The 15,652-nt window shown below is 39.6% G+C and overlaps 1 protein-coding gene across 1 annotated transcript in view; it reads right to left on the bottom strand.

Moving 5' to 3' along the window:
- SCP2 (sterol carrier protein 2) overlaps positions 1-10,673 on the bottom strand; it is a 155,273-nt gene extending 144,600 nt beyond the window's left edge. The window contains exons 1-3 of the mRNA XM_068539894.1: positions 10,510-10,673; positions 4,423-4,480; positions 1,856-1,927 (exon numbers count right to left, since the gene is read on the bottom strand). Coding sequence (XP_068395995.1) covers positions 1,856-1,927; positions 4,423-4,480; positions 10,510-10,578 — 199 coding nt within the window. The 5' untranslated portion in view covers positions 10,579-10,673. The remainder of the gene's footprint in view (positions 1-1,855; positions 1,928-4,422; positions 4,481-10,509) is intronic.
- Between the last annotated feature and the right edge of the window lie 4,979 nt (positions 10,674-15,652).

Genomic DNA, 15,652 nt, shown 5'->3' with positions numbered 1-15,652 from the left:
GAGGAATGTAATCCAAGTAAAAACACATTTGACTCCCTTTCCCAAGGAACATGTCCACCAAGGCAGACATGCTGGAGCAGTATGATGGAAACACCTGAAGATACAGACTCTCCAGAAGTCTTCAGGGAAAACAGTAAGGTTCAGGACCTCCCTTTCATAAATACATTGTGCATCTCTTTGAACTAGTAAATTTCCCTTCAAGAATTCTCTTGATATCTTGAAATCTCAAAGAAATAATCATAGATATAAATAAAGATTCATCTACAGTAATGCTTACTATAGCCTTTTATAGTAACTAGAAATTAGAAATAATTTAAAATGTCCAAGAATAGGGTATCATTCCTACTGCTAAATAAACTGTAGTAAATCCCCAAGACTAGAATATCATGAGATAATTTAAAATGCTGTAAAAAGACTGGGAACATTCTAAATGTCCATTAAAAGGGGACAGATTAAATAAATCATGATAAATCTATTCAATGGAACACTATGCTATCATTAAAAGAGACCAAGAAAGCTCCTTATGAAACAATTTGGAATAGTCACCAAGAACTACTAAGTTAAAAAGAGCAAAATATAGGGACTTCCCTGGTGGTCCAGTGGTTAAGACTCCACGCTCCCAACGCAGGGGGGCCTGGGTTCAACCCCTGGTCAGGGAACTAGATCCTGCATGCCGCAACTAAAAGATCCCACACGCCACAACTAAGATCCTGCACACGGCAACTAAGACCCAGTGCAGCCAAATAAATAAATAAATATTTTTTTTTAAAAAAGCAAAATACAAAATAATGTGTATATTATCCTACCATGTGTGTAACAAAAGAAAGGGGGAGGGGGTAGTTATACAACCACATATACTTATTTTTATATGGATAAATTACCTATAAAAAGATACACTAGAAATTAGTGAAATTGCACTACTATACATAAAATAGATAAGCAACAAGGATTTACTGTATAACACAGGGAACAATATTCAACGTCTTGTAATAACCTATAATGGAAAATAATCTGAAAAATATATATATATAACTGAATCACTTTCCTGTATACCTGAAACTAACACAATATTGTAAATCAAATATACTTCAATAAAAAAAAAGAAATTAGTAAAATTGGTTGTCTAAGGAAAAGGAATCATGAGACAGGGAGACAGGAATAAGAGTGAGACTTTCCACTACATAAACATCTACCTTTTGTATTTTTGTACCATGTAAATATTTAATCTATTCCAGAAAAAAAAATTGAAAAATATTAATGATGAAATGAAAGAAGACTGAATAACATGGGAAATATTGAATACAATAAAATGAGAAAAGCAGGTTACCAAAAAGTATGTAACTAGGACCTAAATTGAAGAGAAAATTATGTGTACATACGTATTCACACACATTCATACTCACTGAAGGACCTACACCAAAAAAGTAATGGTAATAATCTCTGGATAATGAGATTACAGGTGACTTATTTTTTCTTGTGCTTTTCTGTGTTCCCTTTTTTTAATTACAATAGTATACATCATTATTCTAATTAGAAAAAAACTTAATGAAAAAATTTTATTAGACACAAAAAATCAATAAATACAAATTTTAAGACAACAAAGAACAAAAAGATAAAAAGTGTTTTAATTTAATAAAAAGTGTACTGTTTTGGCAGTACAATAATGGCAAAATTATATATATATATATATATATATATATATATATATATACTAAACTAGCCTGACACATAAGGGAAATCTAGGAATGATGAGAATAAGACCCTGAACTCTGAGTTTTGAGGGTTAAATTCACAAATTCCTCTGCATTGTTTATGTAGTTGCTATAATTTTTAGAATATATAGTTTACTACGTACCATAAACATAGCCAATACATGCCTGTTCTACTGCAGAATAAGGGATCTGTGCATCCGCTAAAGCCTTCTGGCCTATAAAAACAAAAAAAATTATCACATAGCACTTTAAGTGAGTAAAAATAAGTTTAGAGTTTTCCCAGAGTAAATCTACCTCTAGTTAGTCTATGTTCAATTCAAATGACAAATCCTTCATCAAATCATCTCAGACTTTCAGAAGTTATCTTACCTTTCAAAAGTTATCATTTCTTCCTCTAAGCTATTGTAACACTTTTTCATACCGCCTTTTTGATATTTAATATTTCCTATTCTAACTGTACACCTAACTATAAATATCAATATATTAAATCCCAATAGTCTTAAAGCTCCTTAATGTCAAGGTGTGTTATTCATCTCTGTGGCTCTATCATACATCTAGAGGACAAAATAGGATAGAATGTTATTGTTGAGGAGCGGGAGTGTGGGGGCACTCATATGGTCATCTTACAAAGCCAGGATCAAGAGATGACCCTGTCTATGGAACAAGAAATGAAGCTTTAAGGATGCTATCCAAAGGTACAGAAATGACCAATGGAGGAACTGAGAAAAACTATGAAAATAAACTAGGAAGAGGAGAGTGGAAGCTAGAGATAAGGTGTAACCTAAATCCTCATCTATCATAGTGAGAAGCAAACAGACGTCTAAAACTGATAAATCAAAAACTGGAATAAGTGTGGTGGAACAAATATTTAGAGACATGGAGATAATCACCAGAAGAACTAAAGCCAAAACCGTTAAAAGAAGTTGCCTGCTGGGGAAGAGGCCTGGGAAGTATAAGCCATCTGTGTGTGTGTGTGTGTTTTAACCATATGAATGTATTACTTTGAAGTTTTTTATAACTGAAGAAGATATATGATTGATTATGGGATTGGTTTAGTCAGACTAGTTATCTTTTCCCGCTTAATGTATGAGCAAAAAAATTAATGTTTTACTAATAATAATGTTGATGAGATTATGTTTAAAAGAGCATTCTCATATGCTGCTACTGAAACTAATAATATAAACAGTCTGAAAAATAATCTGACAAGAGTCTTAAAACTGTTTATGTTCATTGTTCCAGTGAGTCTACTTCTAGGCTTTGTCCTCAACAATAACTAGAGATCAGAACAAATATCTGTGTTCAGCAAGATGTTTACTATAATTCTTCTAAAATATCAAAAAGTTGTGAAGCAAATATCCAACAAAAATTACGGCATAAATATATAATGAAATATGCAAAAACTAATTTTTTCCAGTTTTAAGTGGAGAAATGTTTATAATAATGTTTTTAAAAATCAGGATACAAAACTACATATAGAATATGATCCCAGATAGCCACAGAAAAAAAACATTAAAATAGAATACACCAAGGGAATGTAAACTGATCTAGCCACTATGGAGAACAGTATGGAGGCTCCTTAAAAAACTAAAAATAGAATTACCATATGATCCAGCAATCCCACTACTGGGCATATACCCAGAGAAAACCACAATTCAAAAAGACACATGCACCCCAATGTTCATTGCAGCACTATTTACAATAGCCAGGTCATGGAAGTAACCTAAATGCCCATCGACAGACGAATGGATAAAGAAGATGTGGTACATATATACAATGGAATATTACTCAGCCATAAAAAGGAACGAAACTGGGTCATTTGTTGAGACGTGGATGGATCTAGAGACTGTCATACAGAGTGAAGTAAGTCAGAAAGAGAAAAACAAATATCATATATTAATGCATATATGTGGAACCTAGAAAAATGGTACAGATGAACCGGTTTGCAGGGCAGAAATTGAGACACAGATTTAGAGAACAAACGTATGGACAGCAAGCGGGGAAAGCCGCCGGGGGGTGGGGATGGTGGTGTGATGAATTGGGAGATTGGGATTGACATGTATACACTGATGTGTATAAAATTGATGACTAATAAGAACCTGCTGTATAAAAAAATAAATAAAATAAAATTTAAAAATTAAAAAAAAAAGAAAACCAATTTAGAAAAATAAAAATAAAAAAATAATAAAAATTAAAAAAAACATTAAATGAACAGTGTGTACCTGGAAAATCAGCATCAGTTAATCAAATCTCATGAACCTTCCTTTTGGGGGACAGAGATTTCTGATTCCCTGTATAGTAATATCTAAATACTGAGTTGAATGATGGAGTTCAAATGAAACCTAATTTATGAACACTGAGTGCACTAGGTACTTGTAGAGACAAGCAGTGTCTAATTAAAAACCACAGTAACCCTTTTTGGGTCGCTGGCAACAAGCTGGCAAGAATAGGAGGAAGCGGAAGGCTTCCTAGGAGGAGGACTGTACCTGAACAACTTCATGGGACCACCAAGCTCCCAAGGTCTCCATGAGTGGGAAGCCTGTGTTTCCCAGCACTCCCTTAAACAGCTGATACCTAAGCTTAGACTGCTTGGCCCTGAAATTAAAACATCTCCTTTGACCCAGCTTCCTGTTAAGGTTGCAAGGCTGCTCCACAATCAAGACAGACCACACAATAAACTACAATGTTCAAAGATCTGAATGTTCTTTATTACCTGCTTCCTTTGCCAAGTCAGGGTAGTCTCTTGCATTCTCAACTCCGGGCTTTGTGAACTAGAAATATAGAAGGAGATAATAAATAGAAACAAATATAGTTAGATTTTTTCACAACAGAGAACTGCAGAAATTCATTCGTCTATTCACTTAAACAAAAACATATTGAGCACCTATCGTGTTTCTGGACTCTGATAATAAATAATATACAGTTCGTACCCTCCGGGAGCTTACCATCTAATGGAAAACAGGCAATTACACCACAGTGTCATAAGTACAGAATGATTTGGGAGAGACAATTACCCAGCTTTGGAGGACTACAAAGGCTTCCCAGAGGAACTGACGTTTAAATTAAGTCTTTAAGGATGAGTAGGAGTTAGCCAAGTGAAAGAAAAGGAAATTCTAGAGCAAAGGTCTGGAAATGACAGAATATAACAATTTTACATGCAAACAATTTTATACTGCAGAGGCTGAAACACGTGATTTGAAATGGCAAGTGATAAGGACAGAAAAATTACTTAGGACCAAACGATGATAATTACTAATATTTATTGGGCACTTACTGTTGTTACTCACTGTACTAAGCATTTCACATGTATTAGCTTGTTTAATCCTCACAACAACCCTCAGAGGTAGGTACTATTCTTATCACCATTTTAACATAAGAAAACAAGGGCAGAGATTAAGTCACTTGCCCAAGGATACACAGCTAATAATTAGTGGAACTGAAACTTCAACCTGGTTCTAGAGCCAATTCACAAGTGACCTTCCTCCTATGACACCTGGGCTTTATCCTGAAGACAGTGGATTTAAAAAAAAAAAAAAAACAAACAAAGACTGAAATAAACAATGAGATACACTACAACACCAAACACTGACAGGATGTGGAGCAGCAGGAACTCTCATTCATTGCTGGTGGAATGCAAAATGGTATTGCCACTGTGGAAGACAGTTTGGCAGTTTCTTACAAAACTAAACATCCTCTTAACATATGATCCAGCAGTTGCGCTCCTTGGTATTTACCAAATGAGTTTAAAACTTATGCTCACACAAAAACCTGCACACGGATATTTATAGTAGCTTTATTTATTTATTATTTTTTAAATTTATTTATTTATTTATTTATTTTTGGTTGCATTGGGTCTTCATTGCTGCATGTGGGCTTTCTCTAGTTGCAGCGAGCAGGGGCTACTCTTCCTTGCGGTGCATGGGCTTCTCATTGCGGTGGCATGTCTTTGTTGTGCAGCACAGCCTCTAGGCGCACGGGCTTCAGTAGTTGTGGCATGCAGGCTCAGTAGTTGTGGCTCGTGGGCTCTAGAGCTCAGGCTCAGTAGTTGTGGCGCACAGGCTTAGTTGCTCCACAGCATGTGGAATCTTCCCAGACCAGGGCTCGAACCCATGTCCCCTGCATTGGCAGGCGGATTCTTAACCACTGCACCACCAGGGAAGCCCTAGAGTAGCTTTATTTATAATTGCCAAATTTGGAAGCAACCAAGATGTCTTTAGCAGGTGAAAGGTTAAATAAACTGTAGTAAAACCAGACAATGGAATATTATTCAGCACTAAAATATGAGCTACCAAATCACAGAAAGACATGGAGGAACTTTAAATGTATATTACTAAGTGAAGAAGCCAATCTGAAACGGCTACATATTGTCTGATTCCAACTACATGACATTCTGGAAAAGGCAAAACTATGGAGACAGTAAAAAAAAAATTAGTTGTTGTCAGGGACTGAGGGGAGGGAGGGATGAAGAGGCAGAGCAAGAGGATTTCAGGGCAGTGAAAGTATTCTGTATGATGATGTAATGTATACGTGTCACCACATATGTGTCTAAATCCATAGAATATACAACACCAAGTGTGAACCCTAATGCAAACTATGGACTTTGAGTGATAATTATGTGTCAATGCAGGTTCACTGACTGTAACATATGTGCCACTCTAATGCTGATTATTGATAGTGGGCAAGGCTTTCCGGCGGGGTCGGGGGCAGTGAGCATGTAGGAACCCTCTGTACTTTCTGCTCAATTTTGCTGTGAACCTAAAACTGCTTTGAAAAATAAAGCCCTACTTTAAAAAGAGAGAGAGAGAGAGACTGGGCCGAGAAGACGTGCACGTTAGATCATTCTAAATGCAATGTTGAGAAATGAATGAACGGAGCAAGGCTGGAGGCAGTAAGACCAAATGGCATAATTCTGAAATAGCCCAAGTGAGAGTTAACTAAGATAGCAGCAGAAAGAATGGAAAGAAGCAGAGAGACCTGAGAAGCATAAGTGAAGTAAAATCTACCAAATACAGTGATCAATTAGATAAGATGGAGTGGTCTGCTAGTCAGAGGTGTGCTAACGAGAATTGGCTTTCAAAAATTTTTTAACTGCAAACCACAATAACATACAACATGACCCAGTAGACACATATTGAAGCAAAATTTTCATGAAATACTTATCCTTGTTATATTGATACAGTATTTTCGATTCTATTTCAATTTTTTTAATGCTAGAGGCAACCTTCTAAACAGACATCACTACCCCTGCAATGGATCACAAAACCCAGTTTGAAACACTGTATAGATACTAGACTTAAATGCCACACTTTATTGCACAGTGCCAAAATATATCTGTTGAACTGAACCAAAACAAAACGTTTAACATTTGTTCCTATCTCTTACCCACCCCAATTCTTCATTAACTTCTGAATTAGAGAATCCTTCATAATTCCCTAATTCAGCAGCCCCAAATTACCTATTTCCCCTGTAGTTACTCTTCAGTTCACTAATTACAATCAGAGCATGTAGTACAGAGAGCACTTACTATAAGGAGAGAGTACTGTGCTACTAGGCTCCACCAAGTAATACCTATTAATAACCACATTATCATCCAGGTAGTGAAATGACTGCACTTTCTCATTTCTTACTGAAATCAAGGCAGTTTTTAAAAGATTAGTCAAGCAAATAAACAAATACAACATTACTCCTTCAAAATGAAAAGCATGTTTAGGTGGAAACTACCAAATGTCCATTGACAATAAATTGGATATATTATGGAATGTTCACACAGTGGACAATGTTACATCAATGAGAATGAACAATCTATAACTACACATAAAATTAAGGATGAATCCCAGAAACATAATGTTGAATGAAAAAGCCAAAATTATCTATGATATTAAAGGTCAGAAGTCAGAAGGATAATGGTAACCCTTTGCAGGCAAGGAGTCAGTGACTGGAAGAAGGCAGAGAGTAATTTCTGAGGTGCTGGTAATGTTCTGTTTATATTTGTTTTTTAGTTTTTATTTTTTTAATCAAAGAAATGCAAAAAATAAATATAAAATAAAAATGAAAACCTACCTCAAGGCCTATAATAAAAACAGCAATCTTGTTCCACTACTCTCCACCCGCTAGTCTTACTTGCTCCCAAAACATCCATTTTCAATTCCTTTAGATATTTCTTCTTTTATAAAATGCCATGTTTCTAAATATTCTTATACTATTATTTCTTTACCAATTTAAGATGTGTCCCTCAAGGCTAATTGTAAACCAGGATGTACATTTTATAAGCCTTGCTATAGACTGAATGTCTGTGTCCTCTCAAAATTCATATATTGATATCTAACTCACAAATCTAATTCTTCATTTTTGGAAGTGGGGCCTTTGGGAAGTCATGCAGATGGAGCCCTCAGGAACGGGATTAGTGCTCTTATAAAAAAGAGCCCAGAGAGTTCCCTTGCCCCTTCTGCCACAGACAGCTGTCTATGAACCAGAGAGCAGGGCCTCACCATGCACCAAATCTGCCTGTGCCTTGATCTTGAACTTCCCAGCCTCCAGAACTGTGAGAAATAAATATTTCTTGTTTAAGCCACCCAGTCTAAGGCATTGCTGTTATACAGCCCTAACAGACTAAGACAGACCAGTTCTTGAAGATAGCCAGAATTTAAATTGATGAAAAGAGGGCATATCAGGAGGTAGGCAGCATAAGCAAAGGGACTCGGCCTGCTGTCAGCCAGGTAGTAGTTGTGATTTAGTTGTGTTAAAACCTCTTGACATGCATCATGAGAATTCTAATTTACCATAGGAATTAACTTCCTACACTGATAATAAAACCTCACTAGGAGAACTTCAAGTTGTCTAGGAATTCAGCTATTCAAATTAAGAACCACAACCAGTTGAGATCTACCAACAGAGCTTAAAGTATTATCTGCTAAATTTCTCCCTCTTCATTAAACCCTCCCCCAAGTTCCAAAAGATCAAACCCAGAGAGAAGTGCACTGGCCTAGTAAGCACATCAATAAAGCTGCTCTCCATAGTCCCAACCTCTTCCCTGAAGATTGTAACTAACACCTCCCACACCTCCACCTCCCAACTTGAGGAAAAATAAATACATCTCCTACTTCCCAAAGCTCGGTGCTTTTCTATATAGCCAATATAACCAGACATTTAACAGCCAGTGGTGGAGGATCTGACTGTATTTATACCATACTTTAAAAGGTTTTACTGTCCACCTATACCAGAAGTCCCCTTTCCCATGAAACAACAGATGATCTCCAAGTATCTGCTTCATAACGTATTAGCTGACTTTTCTACTTACATGTCTTGATTGCTTTGTGTACTCTCAGCCCACTGGGTAAGATAAAAACAAGTTTAAGGCTGTTTTCTCAGAAAGAGAACTTCCCCTAGGAACTCTCTTTCATAAAGCATATCCATTTAATATTGTTCAACTAACATTCACTGAGGTCTTCAGGCACAAGGCATTTTCAAGGTGCTAGAGGTACAGCAATGAATTAGACATGGTACTCACCTTGGAGGAGCTTACGTGCAAAAGAAGAATATAGACATAAAAACAATTTCAGGATAAAATAGTAAGTAGTAAGTTAACATGTGGGAAAGTCAGGAGGATCAGAGGAGGCTTCTTGGAGAAGGTCTGAATTGATCTTTTAAAAATGCAAATAAGGGCCTCCCTGGTGGCGCAGTGGTTAAGAATCTGCCTGCCAGTGCAGGGCACATGGGTTCGAGCCCTGGTCCGGGAAGATCCCACGTGCCACGGAGCAACTAAGCCCGTGCACCATAACTACTGAGCCTGTGCTCTAGAGCCCGCAAGCCACAACTACTGAGCCCACGTGCCACAACTACTGAAGCCCGTGCAGCTAGAGCCCGTGCTCCGCAACGAGAAGCCACCGCCGTGAGAAGCCCGCGCACAACAACGAAGAGTAGCCCCTGCTCGCCGCAACTAGAGAAAAGCCCGCGTGCAGCAACGAAGACCCAACGCAGCCAAAAGTAAATAAATTAATTAAAAAAAATTAAAATGCTAATAAGTTAACCAGTGAAGACAAACGGTCTTAAGTAGTGGGGAAAACAGAAAGCAAAGCAACAGAGGCATAAAAATGTTTGGGGTGAAACTAAAAGCAGTTTGGCATCAGTAGAGCACAGAGGTGGTGAGGATGTCAATAAGTGAGACTGCAGGAGTCTCTGGCCTCCTGAGTACCAAGAAGAGTACCACTTGAGGAACAACAAAGGTCGGAGGATCCAGAAAACCTGCCACCTGTGCCGAGACGCTGACATCACTAATGATTCTCCTCCTCATCTACACTGGAACTGTCCCTGAGAAGGGATCCTACAAGGAGTATTCCTGGAAGTGCAGAGCTGGCGACATTCACGACCTGCTTTCCTTTCGGGTGTGAGGCGGACCTTGCCTCCGTCAGAGGTCCACACATCTTAGGATTCCACCCAGATTCAAAGGAGGTGCGGACTTTGGGTCATCTTAGGGCGTCCTTCACAAACTGCGCCCCAGGGAGAAAAGGAAAAAAGGAGGAAGATATGGCCGCTGGAACAACCCTGCGATATTATGATTCCGCAAACAGACCCTACATCAGAACCCACCCGCCACTCTGATGCCCCCAGGGCCAAGAAGCCAAGCTGGGCGGTGGGATGCCCCGGGCGCCCTCCGGGCAGGAAGGACAGACCGACGCACAGCCCCAAATCTGATTCTCACCCCACCACACCCCCGGTTCCCGATCACCTCGAATCTCCCCAGGCCTCACCCAGACAGAGCAGAGCAAGGAGCCCGCCTCCGGGGACCCACGGCTCTGTTTACCTTGGTCATCCCAACGCCCACCACAAACACCCGGTTCCGGAGCGGAGACTGTGAGATGTCCACATGCATGGCTCGGACACTTCTGCGCACGGGAACCGCAGCTAACGTAGGAACGACTGGCCTAACGCGCCCACAGGCCTATTGAAACCTCTGTTGCGCCGGAGCAATTAGAACCGGGGGCGGGGCGGCAGGCGGGCAGGGGGCGGGGCGGGCAGGCGTGGGAGCGCGCGCGTGAGTGTGCGCGTGCACCGAGGCGCCTGCGGCGTGGCCGTACGGTGTCCTGGCGGGGCGGTGCGGGTTAGGGAATCCTTTGGGGATAAGGCTGGAGTTCACAGGTGGGCTCGAGACGCAGGCCCACTCAGCCTTTGCAAAAAAGCTCTATAGCCTGGTACCAGCCCCTCAGGTTTAGGTTCTCTATGCTGAGAGGGAGTGTGGCCTGGAGCAAGGCCTGAGGCTGAGGGCAGGGCTTGGCCTGAAACCGGACTAACAAAAGGGTAGCCTCAGGAAGAATTTCGGAGTGTTGGAGTTGTTCTGTATCCTATTGGTCGTAGTAGTTAGAAGAGTCACTGCACGCGTAAAACAAATAGGACTGTACACTGGGGGGAGAGGGGGCGGATTTTATTACATGAATGTCTAAAACGAAAACCGAAGTTCTGTCACTAGCTCTGTGACCTTTTTTAACCTCTCTGAAACTCATTCTCATGTGTTGTTTTGTGAGGATTAAACGAGGTGATAGAAACAAAGCCTTTAACACTGAATAGAAGGAATATGTATATATGTAGGTATACTGTGGATATATACAGTGGATGCTTTTTATTGGCTGATTTTGAATTTGCAGATTTTCCTGCTCACAAAAATGTGTTTGTAACCCCCAAATCAATACTAGAAGAACCCTTGAGGTGGCAGAAGATGTGAGTTGCCCCACTTGCCTGTTGGCAGCTGAGGTTAAGCAAGAACCATGCTCTGTTTGTTTCAGCTCATGCTGTAAACCAAGGTGCTTCTCATCTATTTAGTGCCACCTTATTCGCATTTTTGTGTTTTTTGTTGATGATTTCACTGTTTAAAAGTGGTCCCCAAGCATGGTGCCTGAAATGCTATCTAGTATACCTGATACAAGACGGGTGTGAGGTGCACAATGAAGAAAATACATGAACTTAGTTCAAAGATGTTATAGTGCTATTGGCTCTGAGTTCAATGTTAATATATATATGTGAATAATAAGATGTCTTTAAACAGAAACACACATAAAAGAAGGTTATGTATTGATCAGCTGACAAAAAATGCTGTGGGCAGAACCTTGGCAGGAGCCTAACCCTGTATTTCCCCTAGGAGCAATTGTTCAGTATTCACTAATTTGTGTTCACAGCAACTTTCAGAACATAAATTCCACCAAAAACTGAGAACCGACTCTGTGTGTGTGTGTGTGTGTGTGTGTGTAAAACTTCTGAGGCCCCTTCCAGTCCTAAGGGTGTGTGATAAGAGCCCCTCATAGATCTCCATGGCATAAAGCATCAAATGCTGGAAGTTCACTCCCTCAGGAAAACTTCCTATATTTGTTCCTAGCACTGGTAGAATTTAAGGCCAGATGTTCATTTAGAAGAAACTCCACTTGGCTGCTGAGGAGCCATTGGGCAGGAAGCGGAACAAGGAAGCTACACGGAAAGCCCAGGGAAAAACTTGGGGCAAGCAGAGGTGTTCTGAGACTGATCACGCTATCTCTATGGGGACTGAGTAACCTGTCTCTGGGGGAAGGGACATGTTCAAATTGAGGCTGACTGGCCTCAGGGTTATTGCAGAAGACAGCCTTACCCCTGGAAGGGAAACTGAACCAAGTGGACCCTCAGTACACAGGCAATTTTTATTATTTCAAAAGGCCTTATAGAAATTTCATTATGTATATACACCATGCCACCCCCAATAAAAATCACCATAGGTTCAAAACATCCATATCCAGAGCCCACTCTCTACTGAATCAGAGCCTCTGGGAGTAAAGCCTAGGCATCAATATTTAGAAAGTTGCTCCCAGTTGATTCTAAGGAGCCTCCACTAGGCTGGGTAAAGAACTCCTGGGCTGAGAATGGGTCAACTTAGTAAAATCTTCAGGTGATCAGAGAAGGGGCAAAGAATCTCCCCTTTTCCTGCCTATCCCTAGAGTCCAGCATAAGGCTGGCACTGAAGAGGCTTTTACTAAGTGTAGAGTTGTTTCTTGAAACTCTGATTGGCTGATAAAGACAGCACTGTGATTGGTGGATAAGACAACCCAATAGAGCAAGAAGTCACAGAGTCCAGTTTAATTATTATGTAACAAATGCTGCCTGTCCCATGGATATTGGTTTCAAAAAAGGAGCCCATAGAGGTGGAGAGGGAGTAATAATAAACATTGCTATTAATGCTGAAAAGATTGGGAAAGGACACTTCCCTTCCCAATGTGGAAGACTAGATAATTCAAAAATTCTCCTGCCACAAAACACCTAGAAATGCTGCATAAAATACAACAAACTTCTTTTAAATGCATACAAGATGGAAGAGGCAAGTTTTTTCTTTTAATTTTATATCCATCTGTACTGTTTGAATGTTTTGATCTTGTGTGTATGTTACTTTTATTTTTGTCTTTACTATGTCATGTATTTATTTTAATTTTTGTCGTGTTTTGTTTTCATTTTAACTATTTATTTTTGAGTAGATAATACTTAAAGCATGAATCAAGATTCAAAAAGTACAAAAGGTCAAACTGTAAAAATTCTCCCTCCTATCCCTATTGCCAGCTTCCAGTTCCTCTCCCCTATCCTAGAAATATTTTATTTAACTACAACCAAGTGTATATATACCCACCTAAGTAACGCTGTCCCTCTTTATAACACAAATTTTAGCATTCTTTACACACTATTCCACATCTTGATTTTTTTCATACAAAAATAGATTTTGAAGACCATATCAGAGCTTCCTGTGTTTTTTCATAACTGCATAGTATTCAATTTATAGATGTACTATAATTTATTTAACCAATCCCCTGTTGTTGGATATTAACACTGTTTCCAGTCTTTTGCTATTATAAGCAATGCTGCAATGAATAACCTTGTACATATGTCGTTTCACACCTGTGTGGATATATCTGTAGGTCAAATTCCTAAAATTGGAATTTCATGGTAAAAAAAAAAGAGATGATTTATACTTCTGAACATATATTGCCAGTTGGCCTCAATTAAAGACATTACTATCATCATTGTGAGAGTGCTCTGCATATATCCTTTAATAACTAAAACAATAGTTTGTTAAATTCATATTATAGTCCAGAAGGGATTACTGAAGGATTTTTTGCTTAAAACCAGCAGGATTTAAAAGAAAAAAATGTTACTACCTATGGCCATATTATTACTACCACTCTCATCCTACCTCCCTTGCTCCTTTGCTAAGCTTCCTTGGAATCCCAGAAATAATCATAATGTAGAGAGGAGGAGGTGCACCTTGTTATTTTAAAAACCAGGTACCAGATTTCCTCTTAGGAAAAGAAGTTCCTTTACTTGGTGTATTAGTTTGCGAGGGTTGCCATAACAAAGTACCACACATTGGGTAGCTTAAACAGCAGAAATTTATTTCTGCACAGTTCTGGGGGGCTAGAAGTCCAGGATGAAGGTATTGACAGGGTTGGTTTTGTCTGAGGCCTTGGCCTCTCCTTGGCTTCTAAATGGCCATTTTCTCACTTTGTCTTCCTCTATACCCATCTGTGTTAAAAAATTTCTTCTTATAAGGACATCAGTCATGTTGGATTAGGGCTAACCCTAATGACCTCATTTCAACTTAATTACCTCTTTAAAGACCCTATTGCCAAATACAGTCACATTGTGAAGTACTGAGGGATAGGACTTCAACACATAAATTTGGGCGGGAGACACAATTCAGTCCATAACAGCATTAACCTCCTTAAGTATGAGATGTGAAGTCCCACAATTGCTCCCCAACCTTCTGTAAAAATCTTTCTCATGCAGCCTCGTGTCTGTGATTCTTTAAAGAGTGGCAGAATTGGAGTTGTGTCCAGTAATATGTAGAAAAGGGACAGGGAGGGATGGCCAGGTGATCCATAACCTGAATTAATTCATTGGAAGCAAAAACAGGTCACAAATGACCAGGAGTGACATAAACCCCAATTAATCTTGAGGGTCACAGAGAGGAACTTAAGAGTTTCCCACTGGACCCAGGAAGGAGGTTAGCTACCAGTTTTGTTTAAACCTTGATGGACATAGTGCTGACCTCAGCAAGCACCAGTGACTTTAAAAAGAGAGAGTTTTATTTATAGATCGCCTAACTGTCCAGCCATTGGTTGGAGGCCAGGATTGTTAGTGGCTTTGGGGTCTTCAACAAGTGGAAAGTGAAAGAGGGGAGAGTGTTTGCTGAACACTATTGATCCACCCAGAATGAACGAAACAAGGCCGCTGATGATCTCTGCAAAAGCATTTTGGGTGGACAGTGGGGGCAGATGCTTGGGATTCTCATTCACAAATATTTTTGCAGTCCAGTTATTGAGCATAAAATTGGGATGAATTGAGATGCAAATGGGAGGTGAGGTGGTGAAGTCCATGAATGTAGACACTATGACCGAATGAATAAGTGAAATAACATTTTTTAAAATGAGATAACATTTATTGAGCATATGTGTAAGCAAGATTCACACATCCCGTCCAATCATTATAACACCACCACAAGGTAGTGATAAAGATTCTCTCCATCACCAAGCTCTAGCCAGTGTCCTCTGCCCTCTTCTCTACTAGGCTTCTGCCTCCCCTATAAAGACTTAAAGGAACACTAACATAGTTTCTAACAGCTCAAGGCCACATCCCTAGGATGACTCTAGCCCCACTTAAAGTGCCTCCCTGAGAAAACTCAAGGCTGCTGAAAGAATTTACTGTTTGTTTCAGCCAACACCTGAAGGCAGGGCTCCTGTCTCCCAGTCTCTGTGGGAGCCTAAGCTTGCATAAGCGCCAGTTAGCAAACCTAGAACGGTTTCGTGTGGACTAACCCCCTCCGCGCATTTTGTAAGTTTTACTTCCCCGACTGTACATAGGCCCCGCTCACCCACCTCCCTATTCCTTCATTCTCCCGGTAAAACTCCCAGTCACCTCTGTACAAATAGAAGTTGAGTTCAGTG

This window comes from Eschrichtius robustus, chromosome 3 (assembly GCF_028021215.1).
Source record: "Eschrichtius robustus isolate mEscRob2 chromosome 3, mEscRob2.pri, whole genome shotgun sequence".
Lineage (NCBI taxonomy): Eukaryota > Metazoa > Chordata > Mammalia > Artiodactyla > Eschrichtiidae > Eschrichtius > Eschrichtius robustus.
Note: the sequence above shows the minus strand (reverse complement) of the source record. Positions and strands in the feature narration are given on the sequence as shown.